Below are 25,871 nucleotides of genomic sequence, written 5' to 3' on the forward strand. Positions count from 1 at the left end.
GAGGGAGTAATGGACTTGAGTTGACTTTGGTTTTCCCTCCAAAATTAATAGTAATTTAATTAAACGGAGAGGGAAAACTCGGCATTTGTTTCTTGGACGACTATGAAAATATCTAAGGAGAGGTGAGCTGAGAAATGTGGAAGGGGAAGGAGAAATTGAAACCGATCCTGGATGAGAAGATCACCAAACATCTGAATCTCACCGTGCTGCAGAGGATCGATCCTTGCGTTCAGGAGATCATCGCCGGCGCTACTCATGTCGCCATCTACGAATTTGACATCGACACTTTGGAGTGGGTATGCTCGTGTGTGTCTATGTTTCTCCACCACTGTTTGTTTCCTGCTAGTGCGCGTTATGTGTCTGCTCTCCGTAGGTGCGCCTGATTTTTCACGTCTCTGTGATCCTCCGCAAGTGTGTGTTTCTATGTGAGAGTTTTTGTGCGTGTGTGTGCATCTTCAATTCTATGTGAGTAGTGTTTATGTGTGTGCGAGCGCATATGCAATTGTTCCTTGGCGATTGCGCGCAATAAACGATTGTGCATAGTTTAGATAAGTTTGTTTCGTTTGAGATAGCAATTGTGACAAATTTTTGTTGACAGAGTCGGAAGAATGTTCAAGGCACACTTTTCGTTGTGAAAAGGTGAGTTGTTGCTTCGGCTTCAAGGAAGTTCTGCCGTTTGATTTTTGTGTAGGAATTGGATGGGGCAAATGCAATTATGCAAATCACTATTTCTTTATATCGTGTCTATTTTTGCTGTTTCAGGAATACTGAACCGCACTTCCAGTTTCTAGTAATGAATCGTAAAAGCACAGGTTAGGCACTCAACTTTTTGTACATTGTTGATTAATAGTTCCGGGTTTTGATTTTTGAGAATATAGTATAGCAACACATGGAATTAAAAAAGCATATATCAATTTCATATTTTCAGTTTAAAAAGAACTAGTTGGACATGTAGTTAGTAAGCAAGTCAAATTTTATCTTGCAATGCAATGTAAGACCACCGTAGAACACAAACTACCCCTATTGTTGTTGTTAGGTCTGTTTATCTTCCTGAGTGTTGAGATTTACTGACCTCACCGAGATCAACCTTTTATCCGAATTAGTTATAGTTCAGATAAGCAGATAATGTATAAACATGTGATTATAATTGCCCTATAAAAAGGTAAAAATATCCTACTTTGATGGCTATCAGTATATACTGAATGGCTGGAATGTTGCTGTAAGCAGAAAATCTGGTGGAAAGTCTCTGGGGAAATTTTGAGTATGAAGTGCATTGTCCATACGTGTTATACAGAAACCACTGTAAAGAGGTAAATGGAATATGGTTCTATGATACGAAGGAGTGTGAGATGATTTCAAATCTGTTTGGCAGGTTGGTTTTTTTTTTATCTATATTGTGATACTCTTTCTTTGTCATAGGTTAAGATCCTATATATGAGCAGGTGTTTACTACTTTAGTAAGGAGGTTGCATTTTGCTGTAGGATACTTAATGAATATCACGAGGAGCCGACAAAGTTGAAAGTGTCATCAAGAGATATGTAAGTGTTTAGTCCCTTCAATTTTTAATCAAAATAGTACCAAAATCACTAAGATGTAGTATTAGTTTGTTGTACTCAATTCTAGTACATGGAAGAGCACTGTGCATATCAATGGACCTGATGCATCATTAATTTAGCTTAGAACTCTCAGTACAACTATGTATTGATGTAGAATGATCGTTTGATTCAGGTTACGGGCTTGGTATATTTAGTTCTTTACGTATTCTGTAGTTGAATTTTGATATACTACAAAACTAGGGTGAGTTTTAATCGTGTGTGTTGAGAGGATATGTGACTGTTTTAGTTTGTCCATGGTTCTGAAACTTTAGCACCCCAAACCCAGGTTGTTCGGAAGGGTTGTTTCTTTTTATGTTAGGATATTTCTTTTGGATACACATAGAAGTTCCACAATGCCTGTCTCCGATTTTTATGGTTCTAGATGAGTATGTTAGATACTTTGGCACTTTTTCCTACCACAACCTAATCATTGATGTTCAATCCCACTTCTGTTATTGATGTATGGCTACTGCAAAAGATAGAGTCTTTCTTGCAATATTGATCTAGTCATATGGACTGGTCCTCCATCAGACTTCTTTGCCTGCTCTGCTTTCTTTCTTTCCAGATTTCTGTGAAGACAGAAATGTTTGATTCAGTGTTGATTTGCCTTTTTTGTGTGAGAAACTGTTTTGAGTAGCTCCCTTCCTATTTTACCATTTTTCAGCAAAGTTGAAAAGGATGACACCCTAGAGCCATCATCTACGGCTATCGCTAAAGTTGAAAAGGATGATCAATCTTGTGTAAAAGTCCCCAGTGTATGATTTTCCACCCGTAACTCTTATTATTTGACTTTAGCAACTTATTGTCTGATAGCAGGTGCAAAATTTATCAGTAATGACATGCCGAGTAAGAAGGCAGATTCTTAACTATGTTAGAGCTATTCTTAGGTTCTTTCCAAACCGTATAGTAGTAGAATTTATATTTATGTGACTCCCATTATCTGAGCACAATGGATACAATTGTACTCATGTTATTAATGATGAAAACAGCGAATAGATGCTGCCCTTGAATTTGGAACTTTTCCTCATGTAGAATTTATGTGCAGCTGTCCCAGTCCTCAACAGCTCTTATTTCTGATCCTCCCACTTCACTGCCAGCTCCAGCTCTAGCTCCTGTGACATCTCCTACTGTAAAATTTCCTGTTCTTGAAAACTCTGAACCTGAGGTTTCTAAGGCGTGCAGGACTGATCTCGTGAAGCCATCTTCATTTTTAAGCCCACGTCCTTCTTCTTCTCATGTTATGCCACCCATAACTTCATTTGCTCCCCCTCCACCAACATCTCCTCTCATTTCTCCTGGAAATCTGAAACGGCCTTACGGAACACTTTTACTTCCACTGTTCCCACCACCAACATCCCCACAATCACTCACCCCAACTTATGCTACCACATACATGCAATTCAGCAGAGAAAAGGTCAGGAAAGCACTTCAATCGCTTATTCAGGTATGTGGTCCATCCGATTTTCTCCTGACTTCGTTCCAATGGGTATGATTGCTTTAGCCTCCATGGATGTCCAACTCTTGCATCATTTTTTACATGACATCTTCTGCTATGTCATTTCTCATTTAGTTAAAAAAACTGTGCTATACACTAAACAGTAACAACCATTTTCAAGCTTGATGTTTTGTCCTGCCATAAGCATTTTTTAATTTAATCGTCCCTCCCTATCACTCTGCCATGTTTGTGAGACTTGCTATTTAGATAAGTTTGTGGATTTCTGTATAGGACAATCAATTCATCGAGATTGTTTACAGAGCAGTGATGAATGCAACTGAAGATTGATGGAGTGTGTATCTTGTTTACAAGTCTGCAGTCGATATGCTGCGTAAAATGTTGGGTTTTTGGATGCATGAAAGGAGGGGAGAGTATTAGTATCATAGTATGAGTACTTGTTTTGTCTCAGTTTTGAAGGAAATCTTGAGTTTGTGTACATTCCAAACCACCTTATCACACTTGCTATATTACATCTTTGATCTTTCATATTGTTCAGCCTGCTTTTACTCTGGCATATAATGCATTATCATGTAACTAAACAAACATATGCTATGGACTTTTAAATTTTTCGTTCACAAAAATGCTCCTACGTTTTTATGTTCATTTTTTTTACTACATTTTGCAATAATATTACCGGATCAAAATTTCGCCATCAACCTTTTAAACTCGCCCTGCATATCTCATTTTGGAAGTTGATTTCCGTAGCAGTAGCTTGCCAATTTATAAATCTAATGCTAAAACATGATCTTTCTTAAACAAATACTACTACTATGGAATAATCCCTTTTTCGTATAGATAAAATTCATACTACTATTCTTGAGATCTATAAATCCAATCATTTTTTTCTAAAGAATATTACTATTATGATCTGAATAGTGGTTAATGTTAGACAACCAGTTGTATAGAATTACTCCTAATTATGCGTTTGAAAAATTATACTACTACTGCTACTACTACTACTTCTTTACAGTTTGTAAATAAATGCACATCTATTTATATTGTTATTAAATAATTCTTGAGAATATTTTTATGAACTACTACTAATATATACAAATATACAATAGAGAAAATTGAGACCGCAAAAATAAAACTTAGCATAATTCTTTTTCCGAATAGTAATTCCGGCCGACAGCAGTCAACCCATATAACTAAATTTAGGGTTTATGCAGAGGAGGCCAAACCAAAGCCCTAATCCTGACAATGACCGCGCTGAGCTCCAAGAAAATTTTGCAAGAAAAGAACACAAACGACCCCAACTCAATTACCTCTCTTACTCTCACACACAAAGCCCTTACTGATGTAATTATCCTATACTAGTATGTCTTATTGAAATCCGTTTAATTTCTGTTGCATCTACTTATGTATTGCCTGTGGTGCTTGCTAGGTTTCGTGTTTGGGTGAATTCAAAAATCTGGAAAGATTGGATCTTGGCTTCAATAACTTGACTTCGCTTGAGGTACTGAATATTGTACTCCAGAAATAGAAATAACAGCGCGGATTTTTTCTGAGTTTTCTTCTTAGAATTTTCAGGGTTTAAAGTCATGTACCAATTTGAAGTGGTTATCAGTTGTGCAGAATAAGCTTGAGAGCTTGAAGGGCATTGATGGCCTAAATAAACTCACTGTAGGTGCTCTATCTGTAATTTCACATTTTTTGGAGCCTAAATATGTTGACTGTTGGTGCCAGTTTATGCCATCAATTCCTGTTTTATAATCATGGAGTATTATTTTTTGTTTAGGCTATTGGAACTCAGCTGAATTACTGCATACCTTGTCATGATTAAATTTGGAGAGTGGTTAATTAATTGATAGGGCTTTTACTTTCTGTAGTATGGTTGAACTTTCATTCTTGAACCTGTATGCCATTTATTCAGATTATGACTAGATTACAAGTATACTTTGTCCAAATGTGGTTCGATAACTTTGCTGTTGGGTCCATTGTTCCGGTTTAGTGTTGAAAATATGACTTGATTGAGTTTGAATCTCTGGTTTAGGTACTAAATGCTGGAAAAAACAAACTTAAGTCAATGGATGACGTCAAATCTATCTCAAGTCTGCGGGCGCTAATTTTGAATGGTAGGTCTTTGGTAGGAAGTGTGTTGCCTCATGTAAGTAACACTGCAATAGGAGTATTTTCATGTCAAGTGCTGATAGTTTTTTGCTCCTCATGTCGCAGACAATGAAATCACTTCAGTTTGCAAGCTTGATCAGATGAAAGAGTTGAACACTCTAGGTACATGCTCTAATCACTGTAAAAGAAAATGAAATTCTGCCCTATTTAATGTTTTAGCCTATGTTGACTCCTGATGTTTTAAGTTTACATATGTTTTTCCTGACTAATATACGTCTGCAGTATTGTCCAGAAACCCAATCAGTTCGCTTGGTGAATCTTTGGTTAAACTGAAATCAATCACCAAAGTATGCTCTTGATTAATTGAGTATCTTTACAACCAAGCAGTAGAGACCATAAGGGATCTTACAGAGCCATTTTTTGTTGCAGCTTTCTCTTTCTAACTGCCAACTGCAAAAAATTGATTCATCTCTTAGATCCTGCCTGGAGTTGAAGGAGCTTCGTCTAGCTCACAATGAAATTATGGTATGATACATAACCACTACCAGAACACTCATATTGTTGACTTTTCATTATGATTTTTCCAAGCCGCTTGGTCCTTAATAAAGTGTTAATGCTGTTATTTTGTTGTTCTTTCAGACTATTCCTGATGAGCTCGGGCATTTGGTGAGACTTCAGAATCTAGACTTGGGAAACAATTTGATTGCAAGATGGGTGAATCTTAAGGTGACACAATGTCCTTAATCGTGTTTTACTTTTCTTATCGATTGTATGCTCTCCGCTGGTCTTAAAATCATTATTTCGACGCCAGGTGCTTTCCTCATTAGTTAATTTGACAAATTTGAATCTGCAAGGAAACCCTCTTGCTGAAAAGGAAAATTTGCTAAAGAAAGTAAGTTCTTTTGCCTGTAATAAGCTCTTTTTGTGTTTGTTTGTATGCCTACCATCAAACTTCTCTAATGGCAGTATAACCAACACTTTTATCAGGTCAAAAAGCTATTGCCAAATTTGCACGTCTTCAATGCTAGACCAATCGACAAAATAGCTGCAAAAGTTGTGCCTGAAAATGGTGCTGGCTTATCTGTCGGGGCAGGTAATAAGCCGAATCTCCAAAGTGAAGTTAAAATAGATCAGCCGATAAGAAACAAGAAGTCAAACAAAACTCATCCTCTGAGTGAAAGTACGGATGATCTGGGCTCAAGGAATAAGAGGAAAGAACTACAAGATGAAAAAGGTATGGATAATGCTGAGAATGCCAATATGTCAGCCAAGAAAGAGAAGAAGAGGTCGAAGTTGCAACAGGATGAAATCAATAATGTGGAGTCTCTCAATGGTAACCATGAGGAAGCAAATGATGTAAAGCACAAGAAGAAGAAATCAAGAAAAACATCCGAAGTGGATACCATAAATAACACTGACAGTGCAGAAATGGATCTTTTACCAACTGGTGCTCCTGAAAACCCCGCAGAGGCTGCTGACAGTAAGCTGGATCGCAAAATGGATCAAGGCACCGATGATATGAGTGTGGTGGTAACCTACCCAACCAAGAAGAAGAACAAGAAGAAACATGCTGCTGTTCCTGATTTGCTTGAGCTGTCAAAGGTTGATGAAATCGGGTTAGGAGGGCCTTCAGCTTGGGGCGTGTAAGTTGTTCGTGCCTTATTATCTCCATCGGGTGAATTTTGTCAAGCAATAATCTTATATAGATCTCCTGTGGTCCTGTTAGTTTGATGATAGGTGGATGCTAATGACATACGGAATTATCAGAATTCTATTGTTTCTTCCTTGTATTATGTATGTTTTTTTGACAAATGTATTATGTTATGTTAAAACTATGAATGTTAACCTTTATTTTTCGATCAATCTAGACATGATTTCGAGGACCTTTTTTAGTTTGAAATTCTACATGTGGAGAAAGTTGAATTCACCTTTATTTAATAAAGCCACTTCCCAGTATGTTACAATAACCTTAAATTTTGAAACTGGTTAATTTTCTAGTTACTATGTATTCATACATTTTTAACTTTTAACTAATTAAGAAAATCAAACATTTTGACCTTATTCTTTTTCTTTACTTGGCTTCAGTTTTCGGTAAAAGATCTCTGATTCACTGTTTTTTTTATTCAACACACGAAAAATGTTTTCCACACACTGAAGAAGAGGTAGTAGGAAAGAAAAGTTTATTTAATGCTTATTAAGTGTCAAAAACAATAAAGGTCCATATCAATATATCTTGACCCTGACATGGCTAAAAAAAGCTAAACACGTGTCGAATATAGAGTACCTTTCTCTTTTCTCTTTAGATAAAGTAAATGAAATAAGAAAATAAAAACAAATAAGAAAATATAAAAATAGTTTGTTGAGAGTGGGATTTGAACCCACGCCCTTTCGGACCAGAACCTTAATCTGGCGCCTTAGACCAACTCGGCCATCTCAACAATCTGATTAAAGTTTGTGTTTTTATTTATTTATCATAACCAATTTAAATATGTGAAGCAGAACTATAGTACTCCTAGTCCTAGTAACAAATTTTACACTAACTGGGTAAATAGTATATGGATTTTGTTATTTTCTTAATTTTAACATGATTTTTAAATGTTGTAATATATTGAGTTAGTTGCCAAAATAAAATATTGCCAACTTTAATCACTCTTTAGTTTTGTGCACAAACTAATTTTTTAACAAGAACACATGAACATTCCTTTTTTTTTAATATTACCATGAAATAAAATTGCTCTCATACCAAAATTATTATGATAAAATAAAATGATGTGTCAATCATATCAACATCATTTTGGTCAAATCAAGGTTAACTTCCTATTCCAAATTTTGTTAACGTAAATTTATTTATATAACGGAGTTGTACTATTTTTTTCGATGGAATGAACAGATTAATATTAATATGTCATAAATTATACTAGTAAAGTTTAGCGTTCAAATGCATTAAATATAAGTTTTAGGTTAGATTAGGATAACCCAAAATGAGCTAACTATTCAGAATTTTATAGTATCAATTGATTTAATTAAAAATAAAATAACACTACAAAAAATTTTTGTTTTAAAATCTCATAGTGTGGCCTCATCGTGCCCAATCGCTAATCTTATTTATTTGGCAATCAGTTTAACATAATTATTTATTATTTATTCAGAAATTAGCTAATACATAAACGTAGACTTGGAAATAAATAATGTTAATATACATATTAATTCATTTTCAATGCAAGCTGTCATATTATATAGGACAGGCAAGCTAAATTTATTCAACAATCTTCTTGATTTAATCCCTCCTTCCATATTATAAATTCCATTGTGTATTTTGTGTAGTCGTTAGGAACAGAAGATTACGTTATTAAAATTTTAAAATCCAATGTAGACTTTGACTGTTAGATTTTTCAATTTGTGTCCAGACATACGAAAAACGTCAGAACTATTTAAATTTTTGTAAAACTGTTAAAATTTTTGTGTTTGTTTATGTTTGTAGTCTTGTCAATGGAGTATATTTTTCCCGATAAAAGTGTGAGTTGTCAACGCTTCATAATTTTATACTCCTATGTTGTGCCTAAGGGTTAATACGTTAATATTTTACTCATTTATCAAAAAATTGTTATTAATGCCGTCTAAGAAACGAGGCCATGCCCAAATAATAATTCTACCCAATCAAATTGAGTCTAAATCCATGTCTAACTTGCTATACGTACACTATCTTTATCATCGATTTCCACTAAATATTGAATGTAAGAACATGTTTAACGCGTATAAGACTGTCAGTTTCAGTATAAAAATTTGAAACTATTAAACAAGTTATTCTTGACAAAAATCATAAAATGAGCTTTACTCAATTTTTCTATAAGATAAAAACAAGATTCCTTTGCTAAAACATTCATTATTTTCAAATTGATTTTATTTTGTGATAAGAATATAAAGTGAAACCGCTTAATTAAAACAAGTGGCCCACCCAAGTTAATCAGAAGTATGAAGCGAAATGAAATTACATTTGTAATGAAATAGAAGTATGTGTGGAAAATGGATAGTGGAGAAAAAAAATGACAAATTCATTGAATTTGAAGAATTTTTATATCCCACTAATGGTCTATGGACACCCACTTTTGACTACACCCTTTACCTTTATTTTTCTTTAGAGAGAAAAGAGAAATTAAATCCTTTTAATTTCTTTACTCTATAATGCCTAACGAGCATTGTGAAATTTCATTTAGTAGTATAAGGCTAAGGTCCTAAGGATATAAAAACCTTAAAAATTGCCAACCTATTTATATTTAATTGACCTAAATTCTAAGTAAAGGAGACATTAAGTGAAACTTCAGCTCAGTACACTACTTAGTTATGCCATATATATAATCCAATAAAAATTGCATAGAGTTGTAATAATTAAGAGTTTGGAATGTATGTTATTCTTGTTATTCTGCTGTTGTCTCAAAAAAGACGTACAGCTTATATGGCTATATGCTTTCAGGCCAACCCTCATAAAATTAATCAGAGAAAATTATAATTATAAATACTAAGTTGTACAAATTAGTACAATGTAATTTTATTTACTGAACAATTTGTCCATGCCATTGACAAGTCCTTAGATTTTTGTTAATTTGACCAGGCTCCAGATTTTGTCTACTAAAACTAGATGGAATTTGTATTTACTTTTTATTAGGCAAGACGAATCTATACTTGATTATTAAAATAATCTAACATTGTTGCTAAAGTTTGAGGCTGCACTAGTATTACAGGTTTTTATAAATATAATATCTCTCTATGTAAAATACTAGTCAATTGTTTTTGCCACTAATTACCGCCTTGAAAATGCTTTCTTTCTTTCTCTATTTCTAATTCCGTCAGTTATGTTCAGTTTGCACCTTAATATTGCAAGAATTTCATTTATATATACGCGATTATATTTATATTACGTACAAAGACTTGTCACCATTGTGTATATACTGAGCTAAAAAATTCCATCATCAAGACTTGTCAAATTCAATACATATCTAGCTACAGTCCACTAAACAAAACATAAATTTCCAACAAGATTCAAAAATTACACAGTTAAGCTCATTACAACTGACGAGACTTTTAAACAAAAAAAACATATAAAAATGAATGAAAATTCGTTGAAGCAACTGTTATAGAGTAAGTTTAATAATGGGTTAGCCGTGGGTCATGATCATTAACAACTATGGGATTACTTTTCAATTCCAAAAAATAAAAACAAAAATAAAAAGAATATTAAAAACGTGGGATTCGCCACGGATATCGTTTGACTCTATCCTTGACCAATCCAATCCCTATAAATACCCCCAAATTCATCTTCCCTTAACCATTCAATCCAATTCCAAACTAGCAAACATTTCACCATTCCTACAAACATTCCGTTATTATTATGATGCCTTCCACCACCACCGCCGAGATCGCCGCCCTCCATCCCGACATCATCCAATCCCACATCCTCAACCGCCTCGACGGCCCCACCCTCGCCTCCACCAGCTGCGCCTCCTCCCAGCTCCTCTCCCTCTCCTCCTCCGACCTCCTCTGGCGCCACATCTGCAACTCCACCTGGCCCTCCACCGCCCACCCCGCCGTCCGCGCCGCCATCTCCTCCTTCCCCTCCGCCCACCGCTCCTTCTACTCCGACTCCTTCCCCTCCGTCTCCTCCACGCGCCGCCGCCGCGCCCCCCACGCGCCGCCGACGCAGCTACTGATCTCCGCGGTGGACGTCTACTGCGACGACAGATTGATCTACTCGAAGGTGAAGGAGACCGACACCCTCTCGGGGTGGTTCCAGAGCTCCCCCTTCCGGATCGACCTCGTCGACCCCAAGGAGGCCGTGAACGCGCCGCTCAAGTTCGACGGCGCGTGCATGGAACTCGCGAGGGCGCGTCTGAGGGTGAGCTGGATCCTGATCGACGCGCGGAAGAGGCGCGCGGTCAACATCGCGAGCGCCGCCGCGGTGGAGGCGCGGCGCCACTGGCTCACCGAGGACATCCAGCTGCGCTACGCCACCGTCGTCGACGCCGGCGACGGGGAGCCGGTGCAGTGCGCGGCGGTGCTCACCTGCGGCGGGAAGGACGGCGGCGAGCTCCAAATTAGAGAGATAAGTATGCAAATCGAAGACATGGAGGGGAAAATCCTCACCGGAGCCGACAGTTTGGGGGTAATTGACGCCACCATGGACGGCCGGAGAATGAGGAGTGAGGTGAAGGCGCAGAGGGAGGCGTTCGAGATGTTTTTGAGGATGAAGATACAGTCTAGAGAGAGAAAGCAGAGGAGAGAGAGGAGCTTGGACATGGTCTGCATAGCCGCCGGAGTTGCTATTTTCGTCGGGATTTGGGCGTTTGTTTTGTCAAGATGAAAATTATATTGAATTTAGATTTTTTTTAAAAAAGGAAATACAGTTAAAACGGGTAAAATATTCGGAAAAGGATTGTATTCATTTTTTTTGGTGTGTGACGATAAAGATAAGCTTGATTATTATTATTAATGAAACCCACCAGCTAATTAAGATCGTTTGGTGCGGTCATGAATCATTAATTCATGGTTTGATATTGTATTATTTCATCATCAAGTCAAAAACTAAGTTCATGCCAAACCCTATGGTTACAAAATCATAATCACCATATATAATTTTCTGGGTGCTAATTACCTACTATTATACCAGATGCTTAATTAAGATTAATGATTTAATATTGTATTTGTTTACTTTGATTTATCGACTCAAGGTAGAGTAATGTGGCGAGGGAATCAGTTTTCTAGTTTAAGTTCCGCCGTGTAGATGCATCTTTCTTTCATGAGACTCTCATTGATTCCAAATTAAATTAGGTTTAATTAAAATATACACAGTCTATAGCCATAGATAGGTTGTTACTAGCGTGGTTATCTGGAATTATATTTTTTTGACTCGTATGCATGGTTTAGCTTTAGCTTGATGCAATTAGTGATGCATGACCCAGTATTTTAATTTGCAATATAATTGATGACGTAATTTTAGATTAATAAGAAGTACTCCATACAACCTACATGTAATACATTAATAAATGATTCAAAGAATAAGAAAAAGCCATACTGACCAAAATCTCATGTTTTTTATAAGATTTAATTATTTTATTCTTGCAATTTAAAACAGAAGGCGAAATTATATATAAAACTGAAAAGGAGATAAAGAAATTAAAATGCCACCAAACTTGTCAAAGATGGAATGATTTGAGATAAGGCGGGCATATGATGTCAAAGTTTCACCTTATTGTTTCCTAACTAATTAATTTTGATAACATCATAAGTATGATTTTGATTTTTGAGCTATAATGATATTTTTATTTAGGTACTATCTGTCATGCATAAGGTACACGCAAGCCACTTAATTAAATTTGGTTTCTGGTTTCTGGTTTCTTTCAATACACTCAAAAAATCTAGCTATTTGATTTTCATTGACAACCATATGTCATCTTATATTTTGCTAGGGGAATAAGTGTAACATTTTTTAAGGCGTCTAAGTGCACGACTTCTACGCAATAATTTCCAAATTATACTTTAGAAAATATTTTTTGTTACAAAATTATTCATTCCATTACTAAATCATTTTTGCAAAAAGTACTCCATTCCGTTCTATTTAAAATGTTCACATTCTTGAGCGACACAAAATTTTAGAAGAAATTATTAGGTGAAGCAAGTAGAGAGAAAAATGTAATTGAATAACTTTAATGAGGAGAGAGGAAAGAGATATTTATTTATAAATATAATGAATATGTTAAGTGTAACAAACCAAAAAAGAAATCTGAACATTTTGCATGGACGAAAGGAGCATTGCTAACATATCCAACTAGACAAATGAAATTTAACGAAAAGTAGTACTCCTACATTTAATATCAATTCTCTTTAAATCATGGTATCAAAACAATTTATTTACATAATTTTTCCCTTAGTCAAGAAGATGATTAGTATTAGAGAGATTATATGTGTAGAATTTGCATATATGACTCCAATCTAAGGCGTAGTACTACGAGGGATTTTTTTTTTGTTTGAAAACTTTGCAAAGGTATTAAAGATTTACTAACTTTAATGCAATATCGTTTGAGCTACTTTTATCGTTTTAAATATTTTTGGATGAAAATACCATTTATGGGCTTAGAGATATTTTCATTTAAACAAGTTTGAAACAGTTAAAAGTTCAAATGATATTGAATTTATATATTTTTAAAAAGTTACAAACCAGAATTTATATATGCACAAGTTCAAACTACTAAAAAAAAGATTTCCTCCAATACTATTGTCTAAATATACATGAAGTAGAAAATGTAACAGATTTTTTCGCTAAAGGAAGAATAGACGATTGGGTACAATTTTGTGGATGGTTTTCAAAATTCATTGTCTAAATTTATTGTTCAAAATTATGAAAAAATTAATCAAAGTTTATGATTTTATTTCCAGCTTTTGATTATACAAATTCTAAAGTAGTTAGAAATTGTACAGAAATCGGATCCAGTTTTCTTGAGCAGAGTGTCTGCAGAGAGAAGTGCAGAAATCAATTTTGTACTAGTAAATGTGAGATTCATTACACACGTGTCTTATGTTGAGCAACACGTGTTTTATTTTGAAGTCGTACGCGTGCAACACGTACGTTTGTAAAATCACCACGAATGGCCACTGGCCACTGGAGTATTTTATATTCTTAATTTAACGTTTTTTTATTATTATCTCAATTAAAATATTTAATGATGTACACTTCTCGATCTGTACTAAATGCATTTCCCTTATTTTGTCCGATACTTTGAAAAGAAACTGACATGAGAATGAGAAAATTTTGTATGGTAGTATTACTCAAAAATAGTCTTTATCGATGCACGCACAGATTTTATAATTAAATTGATAAAATATGAGAGAAAAGAGAGAAAATAAATAAAATAGGAGAAAGAAAATAATAATAAAAGTACGGGTAATAAATTGGGAGAAACATTCTATTTTTGGTATGAGAGTAATTTTGATGGTTTGAATTAAAATGGAGTAATGTGATTATTTTTTATGATTTTTTTCTAAGGTGGTTAGGAAACCACGGTTTGGGTGTGCGGGAGAGGATATGAGATTTGGTTTAAAATTTACAATTGAAACCTAAACCCCTAACAAACTAGGTGACACAAAAATACTACTCCATTTGTGTATAAAGTATAAACCCAAAAACAATTGGGCTCCATTTGCCGAAACTCATACGTTTGGTCCAATTCTCAACAGCCCCATATAATTTATGGTAGCTTTTCTTTATTTAAGGAAATTGTAGAAGTATTAGAACTATAGTATATAGGTATATGAATTGGCCAAGGAGCGCTAGAGATATTAATATCTAATGTGCGTGCCTTTAAATTTTATGGTCATTTACCCATAAAAAAAAAAAAGACATACGTGTATATTTAGGATATATTCTAACTGCACTTTTCTTGTATAATTAATCGCGCCCGTATTACATCAATGATCACTCTATTGTTTATTTAAGAAAAAAATGTACAAATCATTTTTATTAAAGAAAGTTGAATCATCGCCTGATTTCCTTAGAATTTTAGTGAAATTGAGATGTAAATAAGTGAATATGTTCGAAGCTTTATATACTTTGGTAGGGCGTTAGGATGGAGTTTTAATTATAGTATTAACTTTATTATTGTAATTATATATATTACAATTTTATTTTATTGACGTACTATTTCAATTAGGAGTATACGAAATTAAAAATGATTACGCAAATAATGTATGAGACATCTGAGATTATGATAGCATGTGGCAGTGCCACTAATGAATGGTTCCCAATGAAATCGGTCAGAGACATGTGTTTGTGTTCTATTCTAGAAAATGACAATAGTTCTAATTTATTAATCAATTTTATGTTACTTGGCCAAAAATAAGGAAAAGACAGCAGGTTGGTTTGGTGTGTCGCTGAACAGCAAATCTGGCCTTCTTCTCCAGCTGTACATATGAATCTCAATAATTGACACTTACCACTCACTGCAACTCTCTCTCTACATTTGGTCGCCATGAATGGGTAGTACCGCAAAAGGCGCGGCTGATTATAGTAAGTTGAATCCCTTTTTGACTGATTGGGAATGCGATCATTCTTTCACTAAACAAATCAAAAGTAGAGCTGCTCAATCACACGACTACTTTCGCTTTTTATTTTCAATTTCTTTTAATTCGAATATACATTCCCCCAAATTATCAATTCGTGACGCCTTAGGGTTCAATTTGGAAGCGAAAATGGAAGAAGAGAAGGGGAAGGTGAGGAAGAGAGGACTCTCATCGTCGTCTCCGTCGCAGAATTACAGGTTGAAGCGCACATTTTTGATGGGGAAAAGGAGGGGATCCACCACTCCCGTTCCGACTTGGAAAATGATTGATTCTCAATCTCAATCTCAATCTCAATCTCAATCTCTGCAAGCCTCTCTCTTTGGGGGAAATGCCAGGGATTTGTCAGTGTCGGCGCGAAAACTCGCTGCTCTTCTGTGGGAGGTTGATGGGATACATTCGCCTACACTGAAAATGGAAAATTCGGAGGGTGAAAACACTGCAAACAAGAGGATTTTTGAGTCATCTAAATTGAGCTCTGTTTCTGAGGTGAGACACACACTATAGCTGCATTTCAATGTTTTCTTTTCTGGGATTCGTCACTGGAGTTGAATGTATATCCAGATTAGTTAATCGTTTTCCATTACAGGTGATGTTGGATCCAGCTAAACTGTGCAGCTGTAGAAGAAGACAGCCATCTGATTGCCAAAAGCCACAGCGAGCTAGTAGCAATCTGAGAAATTCTACTTCCATGGAACACGTATAATTCTTTGATTTATTTAGCTTTAATGATTTGTAGTTAATTTTCAATAGTCAAGGCGTTCCTGGTGTCATTTGCTCGCGACTTCATATGCTTTGTTTTAGGGCTCGTATATCTGTATAGGAAATATGTTTGGTTTCGTTGCTTAATCAAATCGACTGGATAATGTTTTAACTGCATTGGCAATTTTTTCGAGCTACACTTTCGTATAAGTTACAGTGAATTGTCTGTGCACATTTTGGTGGTTCTTAATATGTTGATGTCAGTTTCTTTTGGGGTAGCTCTTGATGAGATATTAGTATGTTGTTTTGGCCAAAAAGAAGATGACAGCTTATTCTCGGACGTATTTTTAAGTTTTGTAACAATGAGAACCTTAAGATGAGTCATGTATGCTACTATGGTGCCCTTCATCGTTGTCTTTCTCTTTCGAATGTGTGTGCTTGGAAAGTGGTGTTGCTGACTAACATATAAACCTTAGGTTGATGGAAAGCAAAATCATGTCCATGTGCTGAAGAATGATCTCAAGGATGTATACAAGGGTCTGGTTGCTTCTAAGCAGCTGCTTGATGTATTGTGTCGCGTTGGGGGTCTTGAGCAGCCCGAGAGTATAAGCTCAACGCTTGTCTCAGCTCTGGGGTCTGAACTTGACCGCTCGTGTAAAAGAGTGAGTAAGCTAATCCATGGACAGACGAAGACGGAGAGTAGTGTGATTGATGACGTGTTGAAGCAGCCCAAAAATGGCATTCACCATGCTGTTCCATACCCAGTTGGAGAGCTCGAGACAGAGAAGAAACTAAGGCGTAGAATTGAGAAACTGAACCGGAAAACTGAGGCAGAATTAGCAGAGACAAGGGCATCTCTTGCAAGGACGGCCAAGGAGCTAGAGAGCGAGAAGAAGGCACGAAGAAAGGTGGAGCAAGTGTGTGAGGAGCTGGCACGAGGCGTATGGGACCTCAAGAGGCAATTTTCCAAAGTCCGGGAAGAAGTGGAGAAAGAGAGGGAGATGTTCCATTTGGCCGATCTGCTACGCGAAGAGAGGGTGCAGATGAAGCTCTCCGATGCTAAGTGTCTGTATGAAGAGAAGAACGCCCTTGTTGACAAGTTGAGGAATGAGGTTGAGGCCTATTTAGAAGGCACAAAGTGCGGGAAAGAAGGGGATGGCTCTCCTAGGCAGGACAAAACCAACGAGCTTGAGAAAATGTTGAAGGAAACGTTTCAGGGCTTACAACAAAACCAAAGTAAAGAAAAAGGTGCAGCTGTGAATCAAGAAGAAGAGGAATCAGATGATAGTGATCTCCACTCCATTGAATTAAGCATGGAGGAAATCAGCAAGAGCTTGATATGGGGTGATGCTGTCAAAAATCGATCTAAAAGGAACTTTGTTGATACAACAAGTAAAGGGAGAATATCCAAGAAGCAACCATTCATTCAAAACCAGAAACTGCAGGTGTCATTGTTATCTGAATACAACACAAAATGAGCAAGAAAGAGTTTGGGATTTTGCTGCAACTGTTCAGGAACTGGAAAATGAGTTCGTATTTCTTTCTTTGCAGAAATCAATTGTATAAATCAAGCTACTGTCTGCAGGCAATCAAATGTCATATCTTGTGATATTTTTTTTGAACTCCATTGATCATTGATCTTGTGTGATCATTTTATAACTCTACCATAATAGAAGTTGACTGAAGGCCTGAATTTTGGCATTACTCATTGTTCAAAGAAAATGATACCACGACAAAATCGGCCATAACTCACATAACAAAGCACACAATTGTATGCATCACATCATATCATTCATAGTAGTATGATTTTTTAACATTTTATGGGATATTGTGAAGGGAAGAACACAGTACAAAGCCATCACAGATGGATGCCGATATAGTGTTGGTTATTACACTGTATTGAGCTTATTGTTACAAGGTGATTTATTCAAGACAACAAGACACGGAAAGCTGATGCAATGGTAGTGTCATTTGTGGGAAGTGAAGGTGACCGGTTTCATAGCACGCTCGTTGACAATGAGGCTGAGAATGTCCGGTCTAGAATAGTGGCCAACAGCATCAAACGAGAATTTGGCACGCGCCACATCCTTCAGATCCAAATCAGCAGTGAGAAGTCCCTCCCCTTCGAAATTGGGCCCGGCTAAGACCTCCCTTGAGGGGGCAACGATGACGCTGCCCCCAGCGGCCACCACAGAATCTGGTTGGAGCTCGTCTTCCCACTCTGTGAGTAAGTACTCAGGAGGGGGCGGATAGTCCTTCCTGAGGAAGAACTGACCAGCAGAGAGCACGAACACGCCCCCCTTCTATGGCGATGTGCCTCACCGTTGGCTGCCAAACTTCTCTGTCATCTGAGTTGGGTGTGCACAGTATATCTCGATCCCTTATGCGTACATTGCTGTCCTCAGCAGATGCATCTTGTTCTCCCAGCAGATCACGGCGCCCAGCTTCCCGATGGGGGTGTCAAAGACAGGAGTGGTGGATCCATCACCGAAGCCCCAGACGAGGCGCTCGGCCGTGGTGGGCATCAACTTCCTCCTCTTGCCGAGGTAGCAGCCTTGAGGATCAAAGAAGACAACACTGCAGTATAAGGTATATCCCTCTCTCTCGATCACTCCCATCACCAGATACACCTTGTAGTTCTCTGCTATGCTCGCCAACCGGTCCATCTCCGGACCTGCACATCACAACACGATATTATCCGCTTTGGACTACGTCCTCACGGCTTTATTTTTTGGACACTTCCCCAATAGCCTCATACTAATGGAGTTAGAGCCGTCTTTATATATTGTTTGCAACTTTACTAGTTCCCCAGTATGGAATATGGTTTGCATCCCAACACAATTTTATACTAGCATTGCTGCTGAGTGAGTAAATACGCACCGGGAACGTCAATGGCGGAGTCGTAGTATTTGCGGAACTGTTCGCCGGCAGCGGGGGTGAAGTGGCCGATGGTGGCCCCGAAGATGGATCCACATGGATAGCCACCGACGAATGCTTCAGGAAACACCACCAACTGTGCTCCATTTGAGGCTGCTTCCGCCACCAGCCTCTCTGCTTTATCTGCTTTGTCATAAAATAAAATTAGCGTTCGGTTGCTAGGGTAGATAACTCATCTATCTTGGAGTTATATGATAAAAAATGATTGGGGCCGGCTAGTTAATGATAAATGTAAACGAGAGTGGCAGGGGTGTTGTAGAAGACGCTGGCGGCTTGGACAACCGTGGCGCGGATGGTTGTCGGGGCGGTGGCCTCATCCTTCACCGTCGTCGGAGTTGGAACTGAAGCCATGTTCTCAAGTGGTGTTGGTTTTTTTGTTGCTAAATGATCATGTTTGGTTTGAGGAAGAGGCTAATTTATAGGAACATGGCGGCGATGTGATTTTAACAACTTGGTATATATTATTGTAAACTGTAACCCGATTTCAATAACTTGATATGTAAGTGATTACGAATTCAAATCGTTGGCTGCTTAATTTAAATACGACAAACTCTTGGCTGCTTAATTTGTTTATTACAAACTAATGAAAGATCGGTTTGATTGTGTGATATCAATGATTAATTTAAACTAGTTGTTCAAAACTAGGGAAATTATCGACTAGTATAGTGTCGACTAAAATCCAAGTCTATATAATATAATAATGTGCTTTTCTTGTTCTTGTTGTAAGGGATAAGTTGATGGGCTTGGGTGTTCAGTCGTAAACTCGAACTCAAGAAAAATAAAATGCACTCTTTGGTTGAAAAATCCACTAGCTAGAAAAGTAACGTCAAATGAGGTATTTAGAGACTTATATGCTTGATTTGTTGAACTGTTTTGTCTAAAATTATGTTGAACTCTTATTACTCGGCTTGGAGTCGGAACGGTGAGCTTACAAAGTTGGCGATCAACCGGAATGATCGCTTTTAAAATGTCTCGAGACTATTTTGTTCATGAGGCCATTCAGGGCATTAAACTATTTGCTAACCTCACTATCATTTTTTTGTCACAGTTGTCATTTACTGGAGTTAATAAATGTCCTTTTTTTTTCATCATTATATTGCTTTTTAATCATAATTTAATGGAAATATACAGTCCTTCACTAACAACTTAGCTTATGAATAACCATGAGATAGTAATATATATAAATTTGTTACTTAACAGAACATAAAACATTATTTTTCCTAGGCCACGTGTATAAACTCCATAGTTTTAGTATATGTTGTATGGGGAGAGACCATACATTCTTTGCATACAAGTTGATATTCAAGACAAGAAGAAACGAAAATACAAGAAACTGAAGGCAATTAAACTAGTGGGAAGTGAAGGAAACCGGCTTCAAAGCTCTCTCATTGACAATAAGGTTGAGAATATCTGGTCTAGAATAATGGCCAACCGCATCAAACGAGAATTTAGCTCCAGCCACATCCTTCAAATCTGCACACAAACAACTAATATTACTCCAAGATGTAAGATTATTAAAATTGAGTAAGTTAAGCCAAGGTAATGCACCTAAATCAGCAGTGATAAGTCCCTCCCCCTTGAAATTGGGTCCCACTATGACGCTGGAGCTCGTTCTCCCACTCTGCCAGCGAGTACTCAGGAGGGGCCGGGAAGTCCCTCCTGAGGCAGAACTGGCACGCAGAGAGAACAAACACGCCCCCTTCTATGGCGATGTGCCTCACCGTTGGTTGCCACCTCTCTTTGTCGTCCGCGGTGGGTGCGCAGTATATCTCGATTCCTCAGCAGGGGCATCTTGTTCTCCCAGCAGATCCCGATGGGGGTGTCCAACACGGGAGTGGTGGATCCGTCCCCCGAAGCCCCAAACAAGGCGCTCGGCTGTGGTGGGCATCAACTTCCTCCGCTTGCCGAGCTAGCAGCCTTGAGGGTCAAAGAAGACAACACTGCAGGATAAAGTGCATCCCTCTCTCTCGATCACGCCCATCACCAGATACACCTTGTAGTTCTCTGCTACCGATCCATCTCTGGACCTGCACAACAAAACTCCACATTAGTACGACGTTGTCTACTTTAGACTATTGTAAGTTCTCATGGTTTTGTTTTTGGAACATCATTTTAGTGGAATTGGGGTAGCCTTTATATATGCTTGCAATTTTACTTATTTATCGATTACTGATCCAGGCATCAAAATAAATTCACTACTAATTTCGGCTGGTAAAATTACTAGGGGACATTCTACTGCCAATCCGCTACTAATAGTGACAAACTATATCTGCTACTAATTTTTGCTAATAAGTTTTTGTAATGTGGTTTGCACCAAAACAATACTAGTATTGCTGAGTGAGTAAATATATACCGGGAACTTCGATGGCAGTCATAGTACTTGCGGAACTGTTCACCGGCAGTGGGGGTGGAGTGGCCGATGGCAGCCCCGAAGTTGGATCCACGGTGATACCCGCCAATGAATGCTTCAGGAAACACCACAAGCTGTGCACCGTTTGAGGCTGCTTCCGCAACCAGCCTCTCTGCTTTATCTGCCTCGACATAAAAATAAAATGTGTATAAAATTGGATTGGATTGGATTGGGGCAAGGAATAAAAGTTACCGAGAGTGGCAGGGGTGTCGTAGAAGACAGTGGCGGCTTGGACAACCGTGGCCGGACTTGGAACTGAAGCCATATCTTCAAGTATTGCTAAGTCATCATGTTTGGTTCAATTTATATGGAGACGGCGGCCGCTTTCATTAATCACATGTAAGCGATTACGATATCAAATCGTCGGCTTCTTAATTTGTTTACTGTAAAGTTGAAACTTATTGTGCATGTATCCTCCTCTTCATTAGTTGCCTCTTTCTTCAACACTTGACACTGTGGGCCTGACCTGACTTTCTTGTCACGTTAATCCATCTAATTGAATGCGAATTATACTTTGATATATTAGTTTTATATTTTAAAATATGTGTGAAAGAAGATAGTGAAATATAAGACCACAATTATTCACGGAGCTATTAATGGCAGCAGGCGCAGGGAGTAGTGGCTATTCTTCCTGATCGATACATAATGTCTACACCTAAAAACAACATGCTTTCGGAAACAGTGATGATCGCTTACTCCAACAACTTTACTGCTCATTTTAACATGCTCTAGCAACAATATTCAACGGAATATAATTTTACACGTTTTTAGGAGTTTTCTCTCATTCTGAACTTATTTTATCTCTTCCTTTGAAAATAATTTTGTTCTTCACAACATTAAAGCACCATGGGTTAAATGTTGTACTCCCTCCATCCCACCCCCACAATTGATCAACTTTCCATTTTGGATTGTCCTATTATGAGTGATTCATTTCTTCTTTTAGCAAAAAAATAAAACATTTTTCCTATCTTGCTTAATTCATCTTTATTATATTATTCCAACTTAATTACTACTTTATTCCATCTTTTTATTTCTCCCACTTTTTCCTCTCTAATACTTCATTCACTCCACTCTAGTAAATATCATTTCGTTAAATCTGTGATCAAAAAAAATTCATCACTTATGGTAAGACGGAGGAGTATGTAATTCTCTAGCACTTTTGCTTTTACTTTTTTTTTTCACATCTAACTACACTGTTAAAGGCGTTGCATATATTTTTAGCTCTTGAGATACTGATTTCAAAAATTTGTAGAATTAAGAGAAAGGAAAGGAAAATTTATTTCCAAATTGTCTTCCTAGTGTAGTGATTTCCATCATAGAGTTTAGTGTACCTTAGGCATGTTTTTTGTGTGATTCTTGCTTTTAAATTATGTTTGTAAAAATTGTGCTCTAAATTACGCATCAAATATCCACACATTCAACTGCTGATATAAAACAGTTGCAAACAAATTGACATTACAACTTACAAGGTGATTTATTAAAGAAAAGAAAACACAAGAAAATGAATGCAATGGTAGTTTCATTTGTGGGAAGTGAAGGAAACCGGCTTCATAGCACGCTCATTGACAATAAGGTTGAGAATATCTGGTCTAGAATAGTGGCCAACAGCATCAAAAGAGAATTTTGCTCTCGCCACATCCTTCAAATCTGCACACAAACAAATACCATCATTACAAGATTGTAAGATTATTAAATTTAAGGTAATCCAAGCCAAGACAATGTACCTAAATCAGCAGTGATAAGTCCCTCCCCCTCGAAATTGGGCCCCGCCAAGACCTCCCCGGAGGGGGCAACGATGACGCTGCCCCCCGCGCTGACCACAGAGTCCGGCTGGAGCTCGTTCTCCCACTCTGCCAGCGAGTACTCAGGAGGGGCCGGGAAGTCCCTCCTGAGGCAAAACTGGCACGCGGAGAGCACGAACACGCCCCCTTCTATGGCGATGTGCCTCACCGTTGGCTGCCACACCTCCCTGTCGTCCGCATTGGGCGCGCAGTATATCTCGATCCCTTTCGCGTACATCGCTGTCCTCAGCAGGGGCATCTTGTTCTCCCAGCAGATCACGGCCCCCAGCTTCCCAATGGGGGTGTCGAACACGGGAGTGGTGGATCCGTCTCCGAAGCCCCACACGATGCGCTCGGCCGTGGTGGGCATGAACTTCCTCCGCTTGCCGAGGTAGCATCCTTGAGGGTCGAAGAAGACGACGCTGCAGTATAAGGTGTATCCCTCTCTTTCGATCACGCCCATCACCAGATATACCTTGTAGTTCTCTGCTATGCTCGCCAACCGATCCATCTCTGGACCTGCACAACAAAACTCCACATTAGTATCATGTTGTCTCACATCTGCTTTGAACTATTTTAAGTTCTCATGGTTTTGTTTTTGGAACAATTTTAAAAATGTCTCATTCTAATAGAGTTGAGGTAGTCTTTATATATTGCTTGCAACTTTACTTATTTTTCGATGTATGATCAAAATAAATTCGCTACTAATTTCGACTGGTAAAATTACTAGGGGACATTTTGCTGCCAATCTGCTACTAATAGCGACAAACTATATCTACTAATTTTCGCTGATAAGTTTTTATAGTGTGGTTTGCACCAAACCAATACTAGTATTGGTGAGTGAGTAAATATATACCGGGAACGTTGATGGCAGAGTCGTAGTATTTGCGGAACTGTTCAGCGGCGGTGGGGTTGAAGTGGCCAATGGTGGCTCCAAAGTTGGATCCGCGGGGATACCCGCCGATGAATGCTTCAGGGAACACCACCAGTTGTGCACCGTTCGAGGCTGCTTCGGCTACCAGCCTCTCTGCTTTATCTGCCTCCACATAAAAATAAAATGTGTATATGTTAGTAATTTTTTATGTTGAATTACACCATACAAACAAAATGTTTCAAATTAGTACAAACCGAGAGTGGCAGGGGTATCGTAGAACACAGTGGCGGCTTGGACAACAGTGGCACGGACTGTGGTCGGGGCGGCGGCCTCATCCTTCACGGTCGGAGTTTGAATTGATGCCATATTTTTTCAGGTGGTGGTGGGTTTTGTTGCTAACTGATTATTCATATGTAGACACATTTTATTTATATAGGAAAGGCGCGGCTGCTTTGATCAGCAACATGGTTTATTAAAATGCGACTTCAACAACTTGCTATTAAAAGTAATGCGACTACGTGGGCTGCTTAATTTGTTTAGAACAAAGTAATGGAAGATGCGTTTGATTGGGATAATATCAATGATTATTTTCAATTAAAAGTAGGGAAATTATTGACAATTTTGTACTAGAATCCAAGGGCTAAGCAGTATTTTAAAGACCTAGTAGAAACTTTTGAATTCAAAGAGAGGCCAATGTCGTTATGCATATTATTGTGCATGTATCCACCCTCTTCACCATTTGGCTGTTTCTATAACAATTCAAAGTTTCAAACTATTTAACATTACATATGTTTGGGTAGACTTAGATAAATTAACAGTTCGGGCCGAGATTAAAACGCGGCCCATGTTTTACTTACGCTCGGTCCAGGTCTGCGGCTATATTACGCAGGCTGCGGGGTGGAGGCATACTGATTTTATTATATTACACGGGCTAATAGGGGTGGGAATACGGGTATCCGTGGATACCCGATCCCAAAAAACCGGGTATCCAAACCCAAAAATCTTCTAAATATCTATTCAAAACCCGACCCTATATATTTTCGGATACTCCAATACCCGCCCCGGGTATCCATACCCGACGTATCGGGTACCCAAATACCCGACTCTTTACATGTGTTAATAATTAATAAAAAAAAATTAATTTTATATACTAATATAAATATAGAAATATTTAAATTGATTAATATCTTTAATGTTGCATTTATTTTGTAGTATAAAACTATAAAACAAAATGAGTCACTTTTATTTTAAAGTATGTGATTATATTTATTGGGATTGGTTATACAATATGTAAGTAAAATAATAAAAGTTACGCATTTAATTAAATAGTAGAAGCAACCAATAATATAATTCAAAAGTCAAAATAATTAACTAAAATATAAAAACCATATGAGTTGGTTATGCAATGCGGAAAACTTGAGAGTTTGGAGAAGCCGTGACCTAGAGAGTAAGAGATATTGACTTATTTATATAAGTTTAGAGAAAGTTAACCTAGTAAGTTGTAATTAGTAAATAAATTAGCCTAGCTCTTGAGTCCAAAATGGCTAAACTTAATTTAAAAATTGCTTTAAATAATAAATTGGATATTTGGATAATATCCGATACCCATTCGGGTTACCCAATACCCGATTTATCTTAAATTTCAATACCCAATCCCGTAAAATTAGATATTGAGTATCCACTACCCGGGTACGGATAAACCCAATACCCGATATCCGTATTCCCAACCCTACGTGCTATATACAAACCGAGAAAGTATGCCTCCCTTTATACAATGTACATACTAATTTTGTTATATTACGGCTATATATTTAGAAAAGTCTAAAATATCATTTGCGTAAGTTTTATATTACTAATAAACATAACTGTAATTATAATCATTATTACAATAATATTCTTAAA

At 37.5% G+C, this 25,871-nt stretch overlaps 5 protein-coding genes, 1 non-coding gene and 2 pseudogenes across 12 annotated transcripts; 4 read left to right on the forward strand and 4 right to left on the reverse strand.

Annotated features, from left to right (window-relative positions):
* Window positions 1–77: 77 nt before the first annotated feature.
* On the forward strand, window positions 78–3,586 carry LOC148930198 (mRNA-decapping enzyme-like protein). The gene is made up of 8 exons (XM_089069158.1): window positions 78–296; window positions 599–639; window positions 763–812; window positions 1,228–1,372; window positions 1,483–1,539; window positions 2,261–2,351; window positions 2,642–3,040; window positions 3,323–3,586. The coding sequence occupies exons 1-8, from the start codon at window positions 135–137 to the stop codon at window positions 3,377–3,379; spliced, it is 1,002 nt and encodes a 333-aa protein (XP_088925284.1). The 5' UTR covers window positions 78–134; the 3' UTR covers window positions 3,380–3,586.
* Window positions 3,587–4,188: 602 nt separating this feature from the next.
* LOC148930199 (Leucine-rich repeat (LRR) family protein) lies at window positions 4,189–7,044 on the forward strand. 3 transcript variants are annotated; one of them, XM_089069155.1, is made up of 10 exons: window positions 4,189–4,390; window positions 4,476–4,547; window positions 4,613–4,714; window positions 5,085–5,166; window positions 5,267–5,323; window positions 5,444–5,508; window positions 5,591–5,686; window positions 5,801–5,887; window positions 5,973–6,053; window positions 6,149–7,044. In XM_089069155.1, exons 1-10 carry the CDS (start codon window positions 4,292–4,294, stop codon window positions 6,806–6,808), a joined length of 1,401 nt encoding a protein of 466 aa, XP_088925281.1. In that variant the 5' UTR covers window positions 4,189–4,291; the 3' UTR covers window positions 6,809–7,044. The 3 variants fall into 3 exon arrangements, with proteins under 3 accessions (XP_088925281.1, XP_088925283.1, XP_088925282.1); XM_089069157.1 differs by having other exon boundaries at window positions 4,667–4,714; XM_089069156.1 differs by having other exon boundaries at window positions 4,191–4,390; window positions 4,622–4,714.
* A 474-nt stretch (window positions 7,045–7,518) lies between these two features.
* Window positions 7,519–7,599, reverse strand: TRNAL-AAG (transfer RNA leucine (anticodon AAG)). The gene has a single exon. It is a non-coding gene; the product is annotated as a tRNA-Leu (tRNA).
* Window positions 7,600–10,492: 2,893 nt separating this feature from the next.
* On the forward strand, window positions 10,493–11,695 carry LOC125209265 (F-box protein At2g27310-like). Its single transcript, XM_089067376.1, has one exon. It carries the CDS (start codon window positions 10,548–10,550, stop codon window positions 11,514–11,516), a length of 969 nt encoding a protein of 322 aa, XP_088923502.1. The 5' UTR covers window positions 10,493–10,547; the 3' UTR covers window positions 11,517–11,695.
* Window positions 11,696–15,038: 3,343 nt separating this feature from the next.
* On the forward strand, window positions 15,039–17,671 carry LOC148930201 (uncharacterized). Of its 3 annotated transcripts, none has more exons than XM_089068241.1 (4): window positions 15,039–15,215; window positions 15,378–15,754; window positions 15,855–15,965; window positions 16,444–17,671. In XM_089068241.1, the coding sequence occupies exons 1-4, from the start codon at window positions 15,182–15,184 to the stop codon at window positions 17,443–17,445; spliced, it is 1,524 nt and encodes a 507-aa protein (XP_088924367.1). In that variant the 5' UTR covers window positions 15,039–15,181; the 3' UTR covers window positions 17,446–17,671. The 3 variants fall into 3 exon arrangements, with proteins under 3 accessions (XP_088924367.1, XP_088924368.1, XP_088924366.1); XM_089068242.1 differs by having other exon boundaries at window positions 15,393–15,754; XM_089068240.1 differs by having other exon boundaries at window positions 15,039–15,754.
* Window positions 17,672–17,716: 45 nt separating this feature from the next.
* Window positions 17,717–19,348, reverse strand: LOC148930202 (bifunctional nitrilase/nitrile hydratase NIT4B-like; annotated as a pseudogene). The gene is made up of 3 exons (XR_016137047.1): window positions 19,143–19,348; window positions 18,848–19,029; window positions 17,717–18,641 (listed from the first exon to the last, which is right to left on the reverse strand). The product of XR_016137047.1 is annotated as a bifunctional nitrilase/nitrile hydratase NIT4B-like (transcript).
* Window positions 19,349–20,110: 762 nt separating this feature from the next.
* Window positions 20,111–21,602, reverse strand: LOC148930203 (bifunctional nitrilase/nitrile hydratase NIT4B-like; annotated as a pseudogene). Its single transcript, XR_016137046.1, has 4 exons — window positions 21,507–21,602; window positions 21,258–21,435; window positions 20,453–20,931; window positions 20,111–20,377 (listed from the first exon to the last, which is right to left on the reverse strand). The product of XR_016137046.1 is annotated as a bifunctional nitrilase/nitrile hydratase NIT4B-like (transcript).
* A 1,106-nt stretch (window positions 21,603–22,708) lies between these two features.
* LOC148930204 (bifunctional nitrilase/nitrile hydratase NIT4A-like) lies at window positions 22,709–24,383 on the reverse strand. The gene is made up of 4 exons (XM_089067643.1): window positions 24,224–24,383; window positions 23,952–24,131; window positions 23,039–23,614; window positions 22,709–22,961 (listed from the first exon to the last, which is right to left on the reverse strand). The coding sequence occupies exons 1-4, from the start codon at window positions 24,333–24,335 to the stop codon at window positions 22,834–22,836; spliced, it is 996 nt and encodes a 331-aa protein (XP_088923769.1). The 5' UTR covers window positions 24,336–24,383; the 3' UTR covers window positions 22,709–22,833.
* Between the last annotated feature and the right edge of the window lie 1,488 nt (window positions 24,384–25,871).

The sequence above is a fragment of the Salvia hispanica genome, chromosome 3 (assembly GCF_029641045.1).
Source record: "Salvia hispanica isolate PSC_SH4W2 chromosome 3, Shi_PSC_v1, whole genome shotgun sequence".
Taxonomy (NCBI): domain Eukaryota; kingdom Viridiplantae; phylum Streptophyta; class Magnoliopsida; order Lamiales; family Lamiaceae; genus Salvia; species Salvia hispanica.